Source organism: Trichoplusia ni, chromosome 8, assembly GCF_003590095.1.
Source record: "Trichoplusia ni isolate ovarian cell line Hi5 chromosome 8, tn1, whole genome shotgun sequence".
Lineage (NCBI taxonomy): Eukaryota > Metazoa > Arthropoda > Insecta > Lepidoptera > Noctuidae > Trichoplusia > Trichoplusia ni.
The window spans coordinates 9347831-9364976 of NC_039485.1; the positions used below are offsets into that span (position 1 = coordinate 9347831).

The 17146-nt window shown below is 35.5% G+C and overlaps 2 protein-coding genes across 2 annotated transcripts; both read right to left on the reverse strand.

Annotated features, from left to right (window-relative positions):
- Window positions 1-102: 102 nt before the first annotated feature.
- Window positions 103-3545, reverse strand: LOC113496445. Its single transcript, XM_026875667.1, has 7 exons — window positions 2836-3545; window positions 2571-2758; window positions 2269-2472; window positions 1840-2080; window positions 1329-1516; window positions 953-1114; window positions 103-511 (listed from the first exon to the last, which is right to left on the reverse strand). The coding sequence occupies exons 1-7, from the start codon at window positions 2843-2845 to the stop codon at window positions 173-175; spliced, it is 1332 nt and encodes a 443-aa protein (XP_026731468.1). The 5' UTR covers window positions 2846-3545; the 3' UTR covers window positions 103-172.
- A 33-nt stretch (window positions 3546-3578) lies between these two features.
- Window positions 3579-16894, reverse strand: LOC113496444 (probable peroxisomal acyl-coenzyme A oxidase 1). Its single transcript, XM_026875666.1, has 13 exons — window positions 16555-16894; window positions 11401-11560; window positions 9966-10134; window positions 8781-8904; window positions 7738-7982; window positions 7355-7515; window positions 6990-7152; window positions 6483-6673; window positions 5906-6055; window positions 5396-5501; window positions 5089-5241; window positions 4649-4765; window positions 3579-4268 (listed from the first exon to the last, which is right to left on the reverse strand). Exons 1-13 carry the CDS (start codon window positions 16679-16681, stop codon window positions 4125-4127), a joined length of 2010 nt encoding a protein of 669 aa, XP_026731467.1. The 5' UTR covers window positions 16682-16894; the 3' UTR covers window positions 3579-4124.
- Between the last annotated feature and the right edge of the window lie 252 nt (window positions 16895-17146).

Here is a 17146-nt window from a genome sequence, read left to right on the forward strand (position 1 = left end):
GTTGTGTTTTAACAGTGGCTAAGGTATTCATCTCTATTTAGCTAATTTAGACTTTTTACATTGAGTTAATGACCAGTTTAAAAGAAACAAGCTGTTCTAATCAAAAGAATTTTATTATAAAAATTCTACAAATAAATATGCTTATACTAGGTTTGACACATTAAATAACCGTTTATTTGTCCAATGGATCTAAACATCTAGTGGAGCCAATCAAGAATTTTATCCTTTGATCCCTTAAGACAGATAGAAGCTTTTCTTGTGTTTCCAATGCAACAGGCAGCGGTAAATTTCTAAGTTGCTGAGCAACATTTTTCGCAAAGGAAGCGAATTCATCATCCACAAATATTTCAGCAGGTTTTGTACTGCTTGTTGTTTGTTCAGGTTTGACCTGATCTGGGAACTTATTCTCAAATTCAGTATCTTGTCCCTCATTCTTATATATTCCATCATCAAAGTCAGTATTGATTTCATCTTCATTAAAATCCCCTATTTCGGAATCTGATTGTGAGTTCTGAAAGTATACCAGTTTTATATGTACAATTATTATTTTAGAGGGTAGTGCATTTATTAAGACAGACTATCGATTATAATAACCTAATTACGCGGTTTTTAATTTAGCACAAGAGTAAGAGTTCTTAAGGAATGGGATTTTTGTGTTTCTAGCCATTTCTATACAATACAACAGAAAAATGCCTCTTTACCCTCAGTTTACCTCTTTACAAGAACAAAGCTTGCCTTGCCATCTTTTCCTGTGCTAGGAACAGGAAAAGATGGCTATATTTGCGTTATGTAGGTATATAACAAGACCATGGATTAGATCAACCGACAAATTCAACTTTAAAGTATGAAACCAAATTATATGACGTGGAGACACGTGAAAATTACAAAACCTCGTCGTTTTTGCGTCGATGGTTTAAATTTTTACCGTACTGGGAGATAGTAAGCTAAGTACCTCAGCTTCCTCGGAATTTGTGCGCCTGCTGAGAACTTGCAGCATTCTTAATTGTATTTCCTTGAAATCATCAGCATTGCAAATTATAGGACCTGTTCCATTACTACTTTGTGACCATTTAATCTTTTGTCCTTTCAACTTCGCCTTTATATTGCTTAGATACTGTAAAAGAAATCATAACTCTCGCATATTGTGCAATAATCGATTTATGATACTAATAAAAACATTACCTTAGTCGCGTCAAGCATAGTCTGTGCTAATTTAGCAGCTTAACTAAATTCATCCATACATACACTGATAACACACAGAAACTTTCGCTTTTTAAAATAAGTATGAGAATAATTGTAAAATTAAAATTTGAAGTTATATTTCTTACCTTTGACCAAGATAAGGGATCTCTTGAGGGTCCATAAGCATTAAGCTTCACCGATATTTTCTTCCACTTATTTTGAACCCTTATCTTTGATTTTTTTGTTCTTTTATACCCTTTTACTACTTCAGGGTTGGCCTCAAAAAAGGCAGAAAGTATTTTGGTTTGTGCCGCCGTTACTCGGTATTTTAATTCTATGGGAAAAAAGAGAATCTATGTAGTACTTAAGTAGTGTTTTAAAAAAAAACAAAAATATAAGTAATAACTAAGTTGCCTATACTTTCCATTTCGTCGGTGTTAGTGCAAATTCGCGTTGGATAATACCGCGTATCTGACAAATACAGCTAATTTTAATTTTCGCGCGAAAATTAGTTGTAGTTGATATAAGTTATTAAGTTTCCCCTGTAAAACTATATTTATTGCTGATAAGCAGATTTTATACATGTATAGGCTTGCACTGTCGCCAACAAATTCACAGTGTTCATTTATAAATGTATTATGTTTTTTTATGATATACCTCTGGACATCCTATTAGGCCTACTAACAGATGGTACAATATTACTATCGTTTTCTGTATTCCCATAGTTTCGGGAGCTGTCGCCGTTATTGTTTTCTGATTTGATATCTTCTGGGCTACCTGGATGTTCAGTCTCATCATATTGTTCATAAGGATCAAGTATGATTAAATCATGTTCAGAATCGCTATCATCATCACTGCAAATCGATTCTGATTTTGTTTGTGATGGTATTGGTAGGGCCTAGAAATTAATACATATTTTATTAAATAAATTCAGCAGGCAGTTTACTGAAATAAAATGTTGCAAGCATAATAAAAGGAATAGGTAGTTAGTGTAAACTAATGATTATTGTAAGTTTTTTTTATTAAGAAAACAAAAATTAAAATGTGGCAGAATAAACTGTTAATCATTAAAAAAATGCTTTAAACCTGATAATAATTTTGAGATGGCTCTTGTTGATGTACTTGAATGTTTGTCTCAACCGGATTTGGGCGCTTACTGAGAACTTTCAACATTCTCAATTGGATTTCATTGAACTTATCAGCGTTGCAAACCTCTGGACCACTACCGTCTGTACTTTGTCTCCATACGAGACTATGTCCTTTTAATTTTGCTTTTATATTACTTAAGTACTGAAAATTAAAAATAACTTAAACATCATTATATTTAAATTTATACAAATGTTACCTGTAGTAACTTTTATTAAAAAAATAACATTTAATACATTTACCGTCGACCAAGACTTTTGACTTCTCGTCGGTCCGCATGAATTAAGTATATCAGTAATTTTCTTCCATTTCTTTTGAACTATGCGTTTATTTCGAACAGTTTTCTTATAGCCTCTTATTAGTCCAGGATTATCCTCAAAAAATTTGCAAAGTGCACTGGTTTGTGCAGCCGTAACTCTAAATTTTGATTCTAAGAAAAATAATTTTAAAGTTATTAGGGTGCTGATTAAAACATTAATATTTTTAATTGTATTTATGTTGTCTTACCATTCGACATGCTGATTGAGTGAGACAGCGAATCCGCTTTAGAACGATTAACATAAAAACTGCATTTTAATACACAATTTCATATATTTCTACATTGTGAGTAAAGTAAATAGAAATACTATCGAAATCGTCCAAAATCAATAATGTTGCGTTGCTGTCAATGTCACTTTTTTAAATAACCCGGCCTTGCACAGCCTCGAACTACAGACTTTTGGGACCTTGGTGTAATATTGTATTTATTCCACAACCTATGTTTGAAAATTTAATTCACAGACCTGGTATAGTTATGCTAGATGAAATCATTCAAAATCTTGCTTTTACAAAAATGGTGCAAGAATTCTGTACGAGGTTGTATCTTATAAACTGTTTTAGTTAGGCTGTGAATATATTAATTATTTGTTTTCATTTAGCTTATTTCTACGGCACTTTTAGTACCGCAGGTCCAACTCGCACGTGACGTCGTATATAACATTACTTATCGATAATTATGTTAGCTCATTAGTAAACGATACGATGAACACGACTAGCGCATTCAAAGTACAGCAAACTGTGAATTGATTAAAATGGTCGGCAGTATAATTCGTCAATGACAGAGAGGAAAATCATGGTCAACGAAAGTTACGAAACTGTTGAAATATGCAGCTTTGCATAAAAGCAGGCAAAGCTTGCTTTGTGCAGCTGCTTCAGCTGTAAGTAATTATATTTATTATGAGAAATACACAGGAGACAAAAATAAGTGCGAATTAACAAGGTATAAAACTTTATTGAAAATTATAATTACTATTGTAAATCTCATGATAAAATCTCCATTTGTAATACTGTGATATGTACATTATATTTGTAAGGAATGTTTTACATCCACCACCTACCAATAACTTTAAACAGTACAAAAATATTTCAATAATTATTTTATTTTCTTAAGTACCATATACATATACCTAAATAACCATACCCATACTATTTAAACATTTGTATATTTCTTGTAATATTATTAGTACAGGGTTGCAAGTTGGGACAATACCGAAATCAGTTGTTGTTTTATCTGGTTCAGAATTGAACTTAATAAATATTGCAAGAAGTATCATAAATGTTTGAACAAGGATTTCGTGTTTCAGAGGATGTATTTCGGACGATGTTCAAACATTTAAACACCGACATATTCTAAAGATAGTTTCAGCTTAAAATTTCAATTCTGGCAACCCTGACTTATAAATAGAATTTTCTCTTACATCACATATAAATCACTTATTTATGTACTTTACTACAACATTCGTATATTTTGACAGTGATCACAGTTTTCCTTGCATGAAGGGCTTGAGATACTTGTGGAAGCTCTGGTTGACGGGCTCGGCGTTGAGCGGACTCTTGAGGGCCTCCTCCATCAGCCGCTCGTACACGCGGCCGTCGTACGCGCCTAAGGCTGAGTGTAGGATCTGAAATGACAATATTGATGATATAAAATTTAATTCTGATGATTGATGTCTGATTCTATTTTAAGTTTTGCCCTTTTGATATGTTGCACTGTTTTTGAATATAACAAAAATAATAATGCATAAGATTATTCTGCAATACATTTTTTTTTTAAAGAGTAACCTTTGAAGTTTATTGGCCGGTACTTATCTATAGGAAAGATATTTTGAACCAGTACTGTAATTGTTTTAAAAGTGCCTGGAAAACGGCCCATTTGAAATAAAAACTTTTCATTTTATTTCGATAAATTCAAGGGGGCCAAAATCGCTTGGCTTGAACTACGGAATATATGTAGTTAACAATATTTTAAACGATGTAAAAATTGTTGTGATCATGAACTTACCTCATCCCGCAGGTCAAAAGCATCGACTAAGCCGACAGCGTTCGGCCTCAGCTTGGTCAGTAGATCTTCGTACCAGTACTGCAGCTTCTCAATATCTCGCTCCGATATCGATGTAAACTATAACACATAATACGGCGCCAATTACTTTTTACTCGAACAACAAATCGATTAAAAGAGTTAAATTTTAAGTTAGACGGATTTTTTAAATAATCTTTTTGAGTAAAGCAGGAAAGAACATTCAAATCGCCTTTAAAAAAGAATGAAAATCGAATATCTTTTATACGTATAGCAACATAGGTATACCTTCGAAAGCTCTTATTTATTTTGTCAAAATATAAACCCTACCGTGTTACAAGACTCATAATGACCAAAACTTATCATCTGTTACTTTTTGGCACATTAATTCAATATTTTTAAATTTGATAATTCCAAATTCTTACCCTGAGCAAATCCCCAATACGTTGTAACGCCCAGTACACGATATACAGATCAACAAGCTGGAACATAACTTCACGGAGTTCTGGCGATGACGACTTGACCAGGCGTTCAGTTTCCTCGTAGTATGATGATAAGATGAATACACGGCAGTGAGCCTGAGGGACAAATAAATAGAATTTGTTATTTAAATTTGTGCTTTAAAGAATGCACGTTAGATCTCAATTTCGAACAACATTAATTTATTTAAGAAAGGTAGTATTTAGGATTAGCGGTTGGGTTTGGCTGCGGGTACTATATTGTAAAACGTACCTCAGAAGCTTCTGCTAGTTGCACGGACGTCATGTTCCACGCATCTTCGTAAGACAGTCCGCTTTTCTGTCGCTTTTCTATGTTCGCTACGCATAACGCGATCTTACTGTAATGATAAATCGTATTAAATATGTAATATATGTCTTACAATATTAAATTTTAAAAACGAAGTCAACAAGACTAGGCTCTCTATCGTCTTCAATAATCGATTTACCATCGATTAATCGTTTTTTTAATAATTTAAAATTCATTTTATCGATCTTTTATTCAAATCGCTGGGATAATTTCGGGGCTAACCCTTTTAGTTTAAAATTAGTCTGATCGCTTTTTTTAATCAGCTGCCTCGACATCGGAAGGTAATACAGTGGTGAGAAATTATAATTTCTTTTTGTATATAAGAAGAATACTTTGGACCGAAATGGGACAATTACTGGCAGGTGGGAGGATATCCATGCTTTCCCGCTTCACAAAAAAAGGTATGGTATAGGTATCAATATAAGCAGTCGGTACCCGGCGGCGAGTGTCTCGAAGCCATGCAGCAGGCCGCTGACGGAGTTGTCCCAGCGCGGCTTGCGGGCGGCCGCCGCGCGCGACAGGTAGCGCACTGTGGGCGGCAGGCTCGTGCCCGCCGCCGCCTGCTGCCACGCCTTCACCAGGTACCTGCGGGGTAGAGCATTGTTACACATCGGGATACACACAGCATAATATGAAAGAAATAACAAGTTTATAATAATTTTTAACGACTGAATTCATGCAATATGAGACAAACTGAGTACGTGTCGAACAGTAAGTAACTAAAAACTCGCCCAAAAACACTTTAAAAAAACGACTCCCGACGAAAAAACGAAATCACTTATTCCCTAAGTAGGATATATCATCATAAGAATGCTGGAGTCGACCTGACTAGCCAGAAGGCATTGACATTTCCTATCTGCCTACAATGAGAAGAATCTAAAAATAAACTTAGGGCCGATTTTTCAATCGCCAGATAACTTTTACCTGACGAATATGTTTGACAGCTTTTGTATAGAAAATATGACAAAATTCGACTTAAGACAACTTCGTGATTAATAAATAAGTTCCTAACCTGGCGGTCTGCAGCAGCAGCACGGTGTTCTCTCCCTCGTATGTGCAGGCGGCGGTCACGTGTCCGTACGTGAGCGGCAGGTTGCTGGCCAGCATGTAGCCGTGGCCGCCGCACGCCAGCCGACACCGCTCTACTACTGACGCTGCTTCCGCTGTCGTCACTGCCTTTAGGCAGCAGGAGAGAGCGTGCAACTGGACAAGAAAAAATATTACATGTTAGTCCAAGTTCATAGATACCTATTATACATATGTTAAGAGTTTTAAAGATAAGTTATAATAGTAGGTAACAGGACGACTTCGGCAAAATCGGGATCGGGATGTTTTTACATGATCCAAGCATGACCTACCCCGTCAATGTGTCGCAGTGGGGGTTTTAGGTCATGAGCTTTATGGCCCAAATTCAAACAAACAAAATGTGTCCTTGTTCACTTATTCATTGATAAAGCCGTTGCTAGCGTAGGCGGGTTCTAAAAGAGGCTGACCAAAACATCTATAACACATTATTCACCTCAGGCAGTCTCTCCATATCTCCAGTCTCGAGTTCGGCGGTGACGTTGTTGTACATGTTCCAGATCCACTCGGCGCTGAGCTGGAAGGCGTGCGCTGTGGAGATGCCCACCAGCAGCTTGTGCTGCTGCGTCAGGTAGTCCAGGATCTGGGGTTCTGGCTCACTAGGGAAAAACAGGTAATAGTTTTAAGATTGCATAGACGACAAAACAATTTTCTGCAGCTTCGCCAGGAACGAGAAATAGTTTTTATTTGTGGCTGTGACACATGCACGCATTTATTTGTACGCTTACAACTGTATATTGTAATGTTTTTCTTTGTTAAGTATACATAAAACTTATTGAAATCGCAAAAAAATCTACTCACTCTGGTTTGGGCTGCGACTGTCTCCTGACGGCGGAGTACCTCGTGGCGATGGTGACAGCCTTTGCGATGTAGTTGCACATGTCCTTAACGATGACCACACGGACGAACATCATCGTCCCGTATGTCAGCTTGGAGCTCGGAGACTTCACGTATGTACCGTCCTAATAGAGAAAAATAGAATAGAGAATTGACAGAGAAAGTTTATTATTATTCCTCTACGTCATCAGGAGAAAGGTAAATGTTGTTGATCGATTTCCAGGTTTTTTCTAAGATATTGCTCCGGGACATCCATATAATATTTAACTGTTTAAAGCGAAGAGAAAATTATTTTTAAGTCGTATTCGTTCAAAATGAATACGACTTAAAAATACTACTATACTCACTTCTAAAACTTGAGAATTCTTCATCAGCAAATGTTCCCTCGGTATCCTGACGTGTTCGAAGCCTAGGAAGCCGTTGTTGGTGCCGTTCATGCCAAGCTTGGCGCCAATCTCGCCAACCTTGATACCGGGGAGAGGCATGTGTGTCTCCTCATCACGAAGCTGAACAACGAACGGGTGGATGCCGTGGCATTGGCCGTTGGTGTACAGTTGGGCCATCACTATGCAGTAGTTGGCCGAGTGTGCCACTGGAGACGAAGGAATTTGGTTAAGCTAGTGCCCTTTCTTTTGGTTTCGGGACGAAAACGAGACGAAACGACTGTGAGGTAATTAATTTTGTTAGCCAAGAGTTTTGGTTCATTGGGTTTAATATGTAACCAAATTCTATGCGCCTGGTCTGCAAATTGTCAACCCCTCATCGTAGCATAAATAAGAACATGAAGTCGTTTTTTGCTCGTTTTGTAGATTTTATAATTTGCTATGAAAAAATCCAGACATGTTTTCTTTTACTTTTGGCAGAATTATATGTACTCTAAATGCACTAAATAGATCAAGAATAAACATTAACATTGATATGATAACAATGGTATTTTATAAATACGATATTAAAAGATAAAAACATGTAGTAAAATTGTGATTCTGTAAATGCTTAAGCGATTTATGGAGGTTATCAGATAACGGCATTATTTAGGCTTCTGGCTTAATGATATTCGCTTCAATCGTCTAAAGAGACCTTTAATTTTTTATCTCAAACATTGTATGGTTACACTACATTTCCGAGTCATGTGAATGTTTATCCAAGCACTTAAATCTAACAATGAGTTTAGCACAGCTGACCTGGGGTTAATTATATACAAATGCCACAATCAAACAAGGTATTTGCATTCTCTTGTTGTATAACAATTTCCAACAAAAAAGTGCCTAATATCGTGCTGTAACTTATTACGACTAGAGTGTTCGTGCAAGTATATATCACTTCCCAAGCTATGTTTTCGGGAGGGAGGAGGAGGAAACTTTGCAAGAAAATCATCTTTTGTTCTACTTACAGCCACCGGGCCACCACTTGTACGCGGTGAGTGTGGGGCTGTGGAGCACGAACTCCTTGGTGCTCGGATCGTACGTCGCCGTCGTCTCCAGCCCGCGGATGAACGTGCCGTGACCCAGCTCCGTCTGAAGGAAATAGGGATATTTATTTACATCATCCTTCCAATGAACTCTTGAAAAAGAGGAATTTTGCCCTCGTGAATGTGGAACGCCGTTTGACACCAAACGCACCGAGCCCGCTTACGCAGTGGCAACAGTAAAATGTGGGTATCTACTCCCCATACTAAATGTAATGTGCTGAAACTTTCTCACTGAGAAATAGGGAAGGGGGTAAATGTTCATCAACAATAACCTTAAAAAGAGATATTGATAATCCCGTTCATTTAGAACATTAGCTGAAAGTAGAAGATAATGCAACATTTAAACCATTGTATGCATATACGAGCAACTCAAATCACATTATAATTTACAAATACATATTAATAACATTAATAAGTAATAAGTTATTATGCTGCCAGTGTGTTGACCTTTTTGTACTATATACTGTATCTTAATCTGCGCTGTCCGATTGATAAAGCAAGTGTGTCATGTAATGTTTTGATTTACAAAACAATATTGGAAAATAAATTACGACGATTCATTTGCTTTAAACTGGCAATAAGCATGTGATGACATTCTTAATATTTTTCTTAATGGAAACTTCATTATCCTTAGTTACTAACAAATAGGTATTAATACAAGAGGCACGTAAGACGATAAGATATTATGTGTTATCTATGGAATAATCTCAGCTAATAAGTTTAATTAAGGCAAAGGAATCAAAGATCACCAAAGTAAATATTCATAATGTTTATAAAAAAATAAAGTTAAAAACATTTATGAGAATAATAAGAAGAATAAGAATAACGTTTATCGATTTTATTTCCACTCTTTTTCCCACGAACGCAGGCGGGTTAAACATGCCTTAAGGAATCAAGGCTATTGCCATGCAAATAAACAAAAACTATTCAATGTAACGTACAAAATGTATGTCATTTTTTTAACGCACGCTCTTATACCTCAATACCTTAATTGGTACATCGAGTAGTGCGTTTATGCAGCAGTAGTTGCTTCTGATCCTACCACAGGATAAAAAATTTCATCTACTTATAATATGCAATGTATTTAACACTATATAAACAACAAACCTGTGCATAAGTCCCGATGATATCAAGGTTGAAGGCCCTCCCGATCCAGTAGGCCTGTTGTTCCACTGTGGCCTGACCCATCAGCGTCGGTATGAACATCACGTAGTGGAGGGTGAGTGGGGATCCATCCTGCAAGATGGCCGCCCCCAGAGACCCGCCGAGGACCGCCCTGTGGAACAGAAATTAAGGTAAGGCCAACGAATCAATGAGTTTGTATCGCGTGTATTATTATAGGTGGAAGGAGTAAGTGTAAAACGCTCCGGGGATTTTAACCGTTAAGAGTTTGGCATTATCTCTTAGCCTTAGTCACGCTTTTATGGAGAAATATTGTGATTATTTTACATCGCGGTGATCATGTTTTTTTTGTACCTACAAAATACTTATCACTAGATAAGATAGAAACGCATAATATTTACGCGTCCTTAACTACGTTTAAGTTGATAATGAATCATAATTTGAAATCCTGGTGTTACCGAATTACTGTCTCGACTTAAAATCTAGAAATTCAAAGTAACTTAAAGTACATACAGATTATAATATTAATGTCATAGTCTTTTATTGAATTAAAACCAACCAAACTATAATAAATCACGCGAGTGTTTATTTAATAAATGTAGTCTAGACCTTAATTTAATTAATATGGAATTACATTTTTATTACGATAAATTAGCAAAAACTTGGGTGAAGCAAACAGTTACGAATGCGTATCTATTTAATTAACACCAAGTATAGTTAATGAATTCACATTAACAGTTTGGAAAGTGTGGATGTTACCTAATGTTTTATTAAACGAGGAATTCGGTGGTCCGATTTATTTTTCATTGCTATGTTATGAATAGCTTATACTCAACTTATTTGACCGCTGCGTTTGTGATCAACAAACAACATGATATCGCATTTTGACTATTGCCAAAGCTGACTAGGTCTTGCCGGGGCGGCGGGATTTTTCCGAAAAGGTTACCGTGGCACCGGTACACGAAGGGCAAATGAAGGAACGAGGGTGAGTTTTTGTCTGTAGGAGTCTGAGACTTCCTTTCGCTCAACTCAAAGTGGAAGGAGACATTTGATGATTTCATCCGAAAAAAAGGCTGTGTAAGTTGTACTGTCACTGTTGTAAAATCAAATGAAATCATGGTTGGAAGTATTATTTGTTTTTAGGCAGGGACCAATGCCGGTATCCTTCCATAGACTCTAAAATTATATCTATTACTATTATACTTTTCGTATTCTACTAAGCATCTTTCCTACGCAATAATTAGAAGTTCAGTACGGGAAGGTACACTCAAGATCAATACAATGCTTTCCAATGATTGTGTTGACTAAATGCTTAAGAGAATAGGAATAATTTCAAGTTTAATCCATTTGCCATTGTAAATAGCAGAATCGGGGTCCTGCATTTAAATCTCATAGTAACTGCTATAGTGAGATCCCTTACCTGAAGCTCTCCATTCCTGTGTTCTCCTCCTCCTGCAGCCTTCTTATCAACTTGAACAGCAGACATGCTTTCTTCACAGCCAGCTCGTACTTCTCCTTGTGGCTCAGATACTCTGAGGGAACCTCCTCAATGTGGATGCCTTCTTTCAGGACCGTTTCCTCTGTTAACAAAGTTTTAGTTATTATAAATTATGTTTGTTTGGTATCAAGTTCGGGAAATGTCGAATACTTATTACTGGTACGCATACGTGTCACGTGACGCATATTCATCATCATAGTTTTTTGTCATCGTTTGGTCAGTGATAGTGGGGGAAAAATACAAGTACCGACAAAAAAATAAGTAAAGATGAGCAAGAAAAGTTTTAATACTTTAAAGATTTCAAAATCAAATTACTTCAAGTAGGAGTTATCCAGGCTCTTTCTTACAATCGTTTCAAAACCGTAATAATGATGACTAGTTGGTCTGTTCCAAAATGTGACTCTTTTAGGGAGAAGCACGATCAAGGCAGTCCATAAGTACCTAAGTCTTTTAAAACTTCACATAAAAGTGGCGTGATATTTGCGATTTCAGATTACAATTCAAATGGCCTAAAATTGAACCTAATAATTAGAAAGTAGTAGGCATCGGTAAAGCTATACAGCCTTGATCGCTATTTGCGGAATAATTGAATAGCGTATTTCTTATAATTACCTTTTATAGTTAAATTAATTGTTTTTTATTTTGGGTTCATATACAAAGGGCAAAATAAATTAGTATTTTTTTAAAACCACGGGTCAATTAGGAATTAGTATGTTCCAAACTTTTAATATGTTAATTAATTACAATTATTATGCTAAATGATTGTGCATGGGAAGTATAAATATTTATTAATACTATTGAAATAAGATGGGGTCAAGGAATAATGAGTGACTAGGTATAGTAATGACCGTTTAATTTCCCGTATGACTTTATCATACTTACGAATCACAGTGGTTTTGACACTGGTTTTTAATACATATGCAAAGATTCACACGTTGTATTGTATTTATGACTTTCGAAATATTTTGTTTACGTAGTTTTCTCAGGTACTTGAACCTTTTTAAGCGACTTCAAAAAAAGGAGGGTCTCAGTTCGATTGTTTGTATGTATGTTTGTCCGCGATTATCTCGCGTTTGGCTGAGGCAATTTAGATGCGAGTATATCGAGTGATTTTTTAGTAAAAGTTTTGTAGTTAAAGATCTCTGAGGCTTTTGCATCATCGAGGTAAAATATTATTATTTAATGTTAATATCATCATCAAACCGTTGCGGACTATGTTCCACAGAGTTTTGCTGTTGTATATGTATATCATTTAGGCTTCTCTCTCGGTATGCCACAGAGATGGAGGCCTTTATTACCAATACCAAAAGCAAATGACTGAGCGTGGCACCAAGGCGTCGAAAGGAGCAGCGTGACGCCACGAGGGGTAGCGCAGTCTCTCCGGACGCGGTATCTCAAAGCGCTGTGCTGTGAGTCTTCGCATGCTAGCTTTGAGAAATAGTTTACGATCTACTTCACTAGTACATGAGGGTCGTATGTATTTGCACAAACGCGCGGGGCCACTTTTGACTGGTCGCTAGCAAAATAAAAACGAAATTAGCAGCTTCGACGCGCCTCCCCCCCCCCCCCATTGCCATTAAATCACTGAGAACTTTTTACTTACTGAGATAAGATTCAAAATAATATTCTTTCCCGTGGCGTATTCACCAATTTTATACAACATTTTGTGCGATTATGACACGTTGATGCTAATAAGGTTGCACGTCGGGCTTTTTTTCAACGTTTATAAATAGAAGTGGTTTTGTTTCGAAGACCGGCTTGAGTCGACCTTTGAACTCTCATCTCATAGATAATGTTCAATGTTTAGACTTCGGATTCGGAGTTCAGACTCCAGATAGATAAACTACTTGTTTAGAGCTATGACGATAGCGTCGGTGTTATTTATGATTTTATTTGTAGTTAAGATAAATAATTGGTAGTTGGAGACAGTTCGTGATCGTTTGATCAGGAAATTTGGAAAATTTCAATATATTCAGATTTATATTGCGCTTAATCTACAGTACTTAAATTAAATTATGTAACGACGTAATTTTGAAAGACGAACCGGACCTTGTACTTAGCAAAAAAAAATCGCTGGCTTAGGTTATGACTGCTGTATAACGGTTCGTGGCAGCAGTAAAACCACGAACTCTTATACCCCGTAGGCCGTAGCGTATAATATATGTTTAGGTACTAGTACTATGCCAATATTGCACTAGTCACTAGTTCCATTATCTAACGTTTCTCAATCACTTGTTTTAGGCCTACTATATTTTTTTTGTAATACTTTATGAGGTGGTCGAAGGCCCTCGGCCTAACAATCCGTCCTTGTAATTACGTCGGATTGGTAACATAGATCGATCAGCAATAATTAGGTCAGGTCATCAATACTGTAGTAATTATTCAAGAGTTTTTCTTGGCAGCTGGGTATAAGATCGGAATAAATATTCTGGTAGTTCTAGTCAGTGTTGCCAGGTTACAATACTCAACTTCGCTCGTGTAGCTGAGCAATTAGACGTAATTACCTAGACTGTATTTACGTAAAAGTTAACAACACGGTGTTGAATGAACTTTGATGTAGCGGCCATTGAGAACATTCTCGCATTCATTTATAGTTGTGTTATTGATCCTATGTAACTTGAATATTTTAGTAAATGTTTTCTGTATATGATATATTATTATTTCTTGTTACAGGTAGAGAAAATACAATCTCTACGTCTAAGGTTCAACCAACACGACATCGAAAATGCGAGCAGATACTTTGTATGTGTCAATTTCGTTCCGATTCAGTAATCTCCGAAAAAACCTGTTTACTGAATTAAGCATTAACAACTACCTCTGTTACGATTTTAGTTTAGGGACGTTCCTAATTATTGCAGTAATTGATTTATGGAGCTCGAACATGGTCTTTAAAAAGACCTAAAGGAAATCCAAAAACAGTTATCTAAAATTCCCTTTTACAAACAATATAATAATGTTGAGAAATATTATCTCTGGACTCTGATGTCCAAAAGTAAAAAACAATCGTAATATCGTAATGTTATCAAAATAAAACCCACTGTGGGCTGAACTATCATAATTAATTAATTACCTTTTGTATTGAAACGTACGTAAACGTACAATACGATAGTAATATTATAGAGGCAGTTGAAAATACCAAATTCCTAGGGCTTGAGATAGATATGAAACTTAATTGGAAAGCTCATATAGAGATTTTATGCAAGAAACTCAGCAAATCTGCATACGCCCTATACACTTTGTCGTCAATTATATATACAGATGCACTACTTACCGCTTATTACGGCATAGTTGAATGCCACTTACGCTATGGCATAATATTTTGGGGCAATGCGACCGATAAGGAAACAGTATTCAAGGCACAAAAAAGATGTGTAAGGGCAATGTTTAAACTTCAAACAACCGATAGCTGCGTACCTTATTTTAAGAAATATAAAATCTTAACGTTACCCTGTTTGTATATATTAGAAGTGGCTGTGTTTGTAAAGTCGAACCCGAGCCGTTTTAAACGACTTGCCGATACTGTTCCACGAAACAGACGCGACAATAGCCGACTATGTCTCCAGACCGCTAAGACTACTTTAATGCGCAAAAGTGTCTTCTGCATGGCTCCGATCATTTACAATAATATTCCTAAGACATGGAAAGAATTACCTACTAAAATGTTTAAAAATAAGTTAAAGCAATATTTAGTTACTAAAGCATACTATAATATAGGAGAATTTCTATCTGGCAAAGACATTAAACTAGTCGCTAAGTAGTCTAAGTAGGTACCTATTTAATTGTATACTGTTAAGCATTATTTAAATTTATTTATATTATGTTTAGAGTTTCATCTAGTTTTAGTTAATGATACTTATTTGTATAATTTAATTGCTTAGTTTTGATGTATAATTTAATGTGTATAATTTAGATTGTAATAACAACAATTTGTAAATGTTTGCACGCCGAATGGCAAAATATGGCAGAACTTGTTTATTTTATAACACCATTTACTTTGTACCCATATTTGCAAAATAAATATATCTTTATCTAATAACAGACAATTTACGTAAATACATCCTGCATCAGATTTAGACAAAATTATTGCCTTATCTAAGCTTGTATTTGAGTGTAATCTGTACTAATTATATTGATAACACAATTATAATCATCATATCAATAAAGAACAAGACAACTATGTTAAATCATTTTTTTTTGAAGATGTTTTTATTTTTTGGGCTTATTAGTATCTTAGTATCAGTGTGTTTTCTGTGCTACAACCTTTTTTTTAGCTGTAGTTTTTATTATGCCAGCAACAAGTTGATGTATTCAATCAAGTTCAAAGTATCTTAGCACAGAGATATGCTACAAGGAGATTTTTATTGATATCATAATGTTAATTGTACATGGCAACTTCTCAAACAAATGCTGTTGTGTTTTTTGATGGTCTGGTCTAATGTATCAATACCTAATAAGACTACATTACTGATCAATAATTGATAATATAGAAAGATTTTCTATACATCTATACAATAAGCAGTGACATATTTTAACATCTTGCTTTATGTTTAACTAACTGTAATTCTAATAACATTCAACAGTTTAATATTGGAATATTCCGTTACAATCACTTACATAAACTATGACCTATCAAAAACATGTCACTCACACAAGTGGCAATGTTTTATAAAGATGAGTGTGTTGAGATAACAATGGTTTCAACTTTGTACTTTGAGTACTTTCAAACATAAAAACATGTCGATGGGAACAAAAGATGATAAATAATAATTATTTATTTCATTTACAATTTTCATAGAAAGAAAGTGGAAAAAAGTAGGGCCCTTGCCTTAAAATGCTTAGAAAAGTGTATCCAACAATAAAAAGCAGAAGCTTTTGAAGGGAAAAGTCCTTCTTAGAATGAAAACAAAAGATAACTACAGATATATAAATAGCATTGTTAAAATTAAGTAATCAGTTTTATATTCTGATAAAACACTCATAAAAATAGTCTTACTGATACTTGTAAAGAAATCCTCACACCAACTTGACGTGTTGGTAAACAGCTTAAGGTAGCAAAAAAAATTGAGGAGTAATTACCTCGTCTCCTCCTCTCCTCAGTCATGGCTGCGCCTCCATCCAGCAGATTCGTCAGCTCGGTGATATTAAAGGAACATTTATCCCTTTCTCTTTGTAAATCTGCGTTAACTTTCGTCTTACTACTCATTTTTGTAGCTTTTACACAATAAAACGCGACGTACCCGTCCAACGGTGATCGGACAACTGGTTTAATGACTATGATTTGCTTTACTCGGCCGCGGTCAGCGTAATCGTACACAGGTTTTTTGTGACGACATCGACGATTGCTTTGCTTAGATTTATTGCTCAACCTAGATTTGCTATTTTTTTTGAAGTTAAATAATCTCTACATTTAAATATTTATTCTTGAAAAACATAAAAATTACACAGAGAATAATTGTGTGCTATTTTACAATAATTACGCGTACCTTTACTGTATGACTGAATGTTCGAATTAAAAGTTAGGAAATTGTGAATCACATTTACTACTGTCTCTAGCGAGCAACTGTTTTAATAGTTTATTTTTCTTTGTACTTGAGCAGTAATTATTTTAACTGTTTATTATTTATTATGACGTGACGTCAATTCCTGCTAAAACTGTTTCTGTGTCAAA

What these genes read in the sequence shown, in the direction of transcription:
- LOC113496445 (XM_026875667.1), bottom strand. An exon ending in CATCTCAAAATTATTATCAG is followed by an intron (nt 2,081 to 2,268) that starts GTTTAAAGCATT and finishes ATTAATTTCTAG; the next exon opens with GCCCTACCAATACCATCACA. An exon ending in CAAATTCCGAGGAAGCTGAG is followed by an intron (nt 512 to 952) that starts GTACTTAGCTTA and finishes GTATACTTTCAG; the next exon opens with AACTCACAATCAGATTCCGA.
- LOC113496444 (XM_026875666.1), bottom strand. Translation starts at nt 16,681, where the DNA reads ATGAGTAGTAAGACGAAAGTTAACGCAGATTTACAAAGAGAAAGGGAT. An exon ending in AGAATTCTCAAGTTTTAGAA is followed by an intron (nt 7,516 to 7,737) that starts GTGAGTATAGTA and finishes TTTCTCTATTAG; the next exon opens with GACGGTACATACGTGAAGTC. An exon ending in GTATTGGGGATTTGCTCAGG is followed by an intron (nt 4,766 to 5,088) that starts GTAAGAATTTGG and finishes TATGTGTTATAG; the next exon opens with TTTACATCGATATCGGAGCG.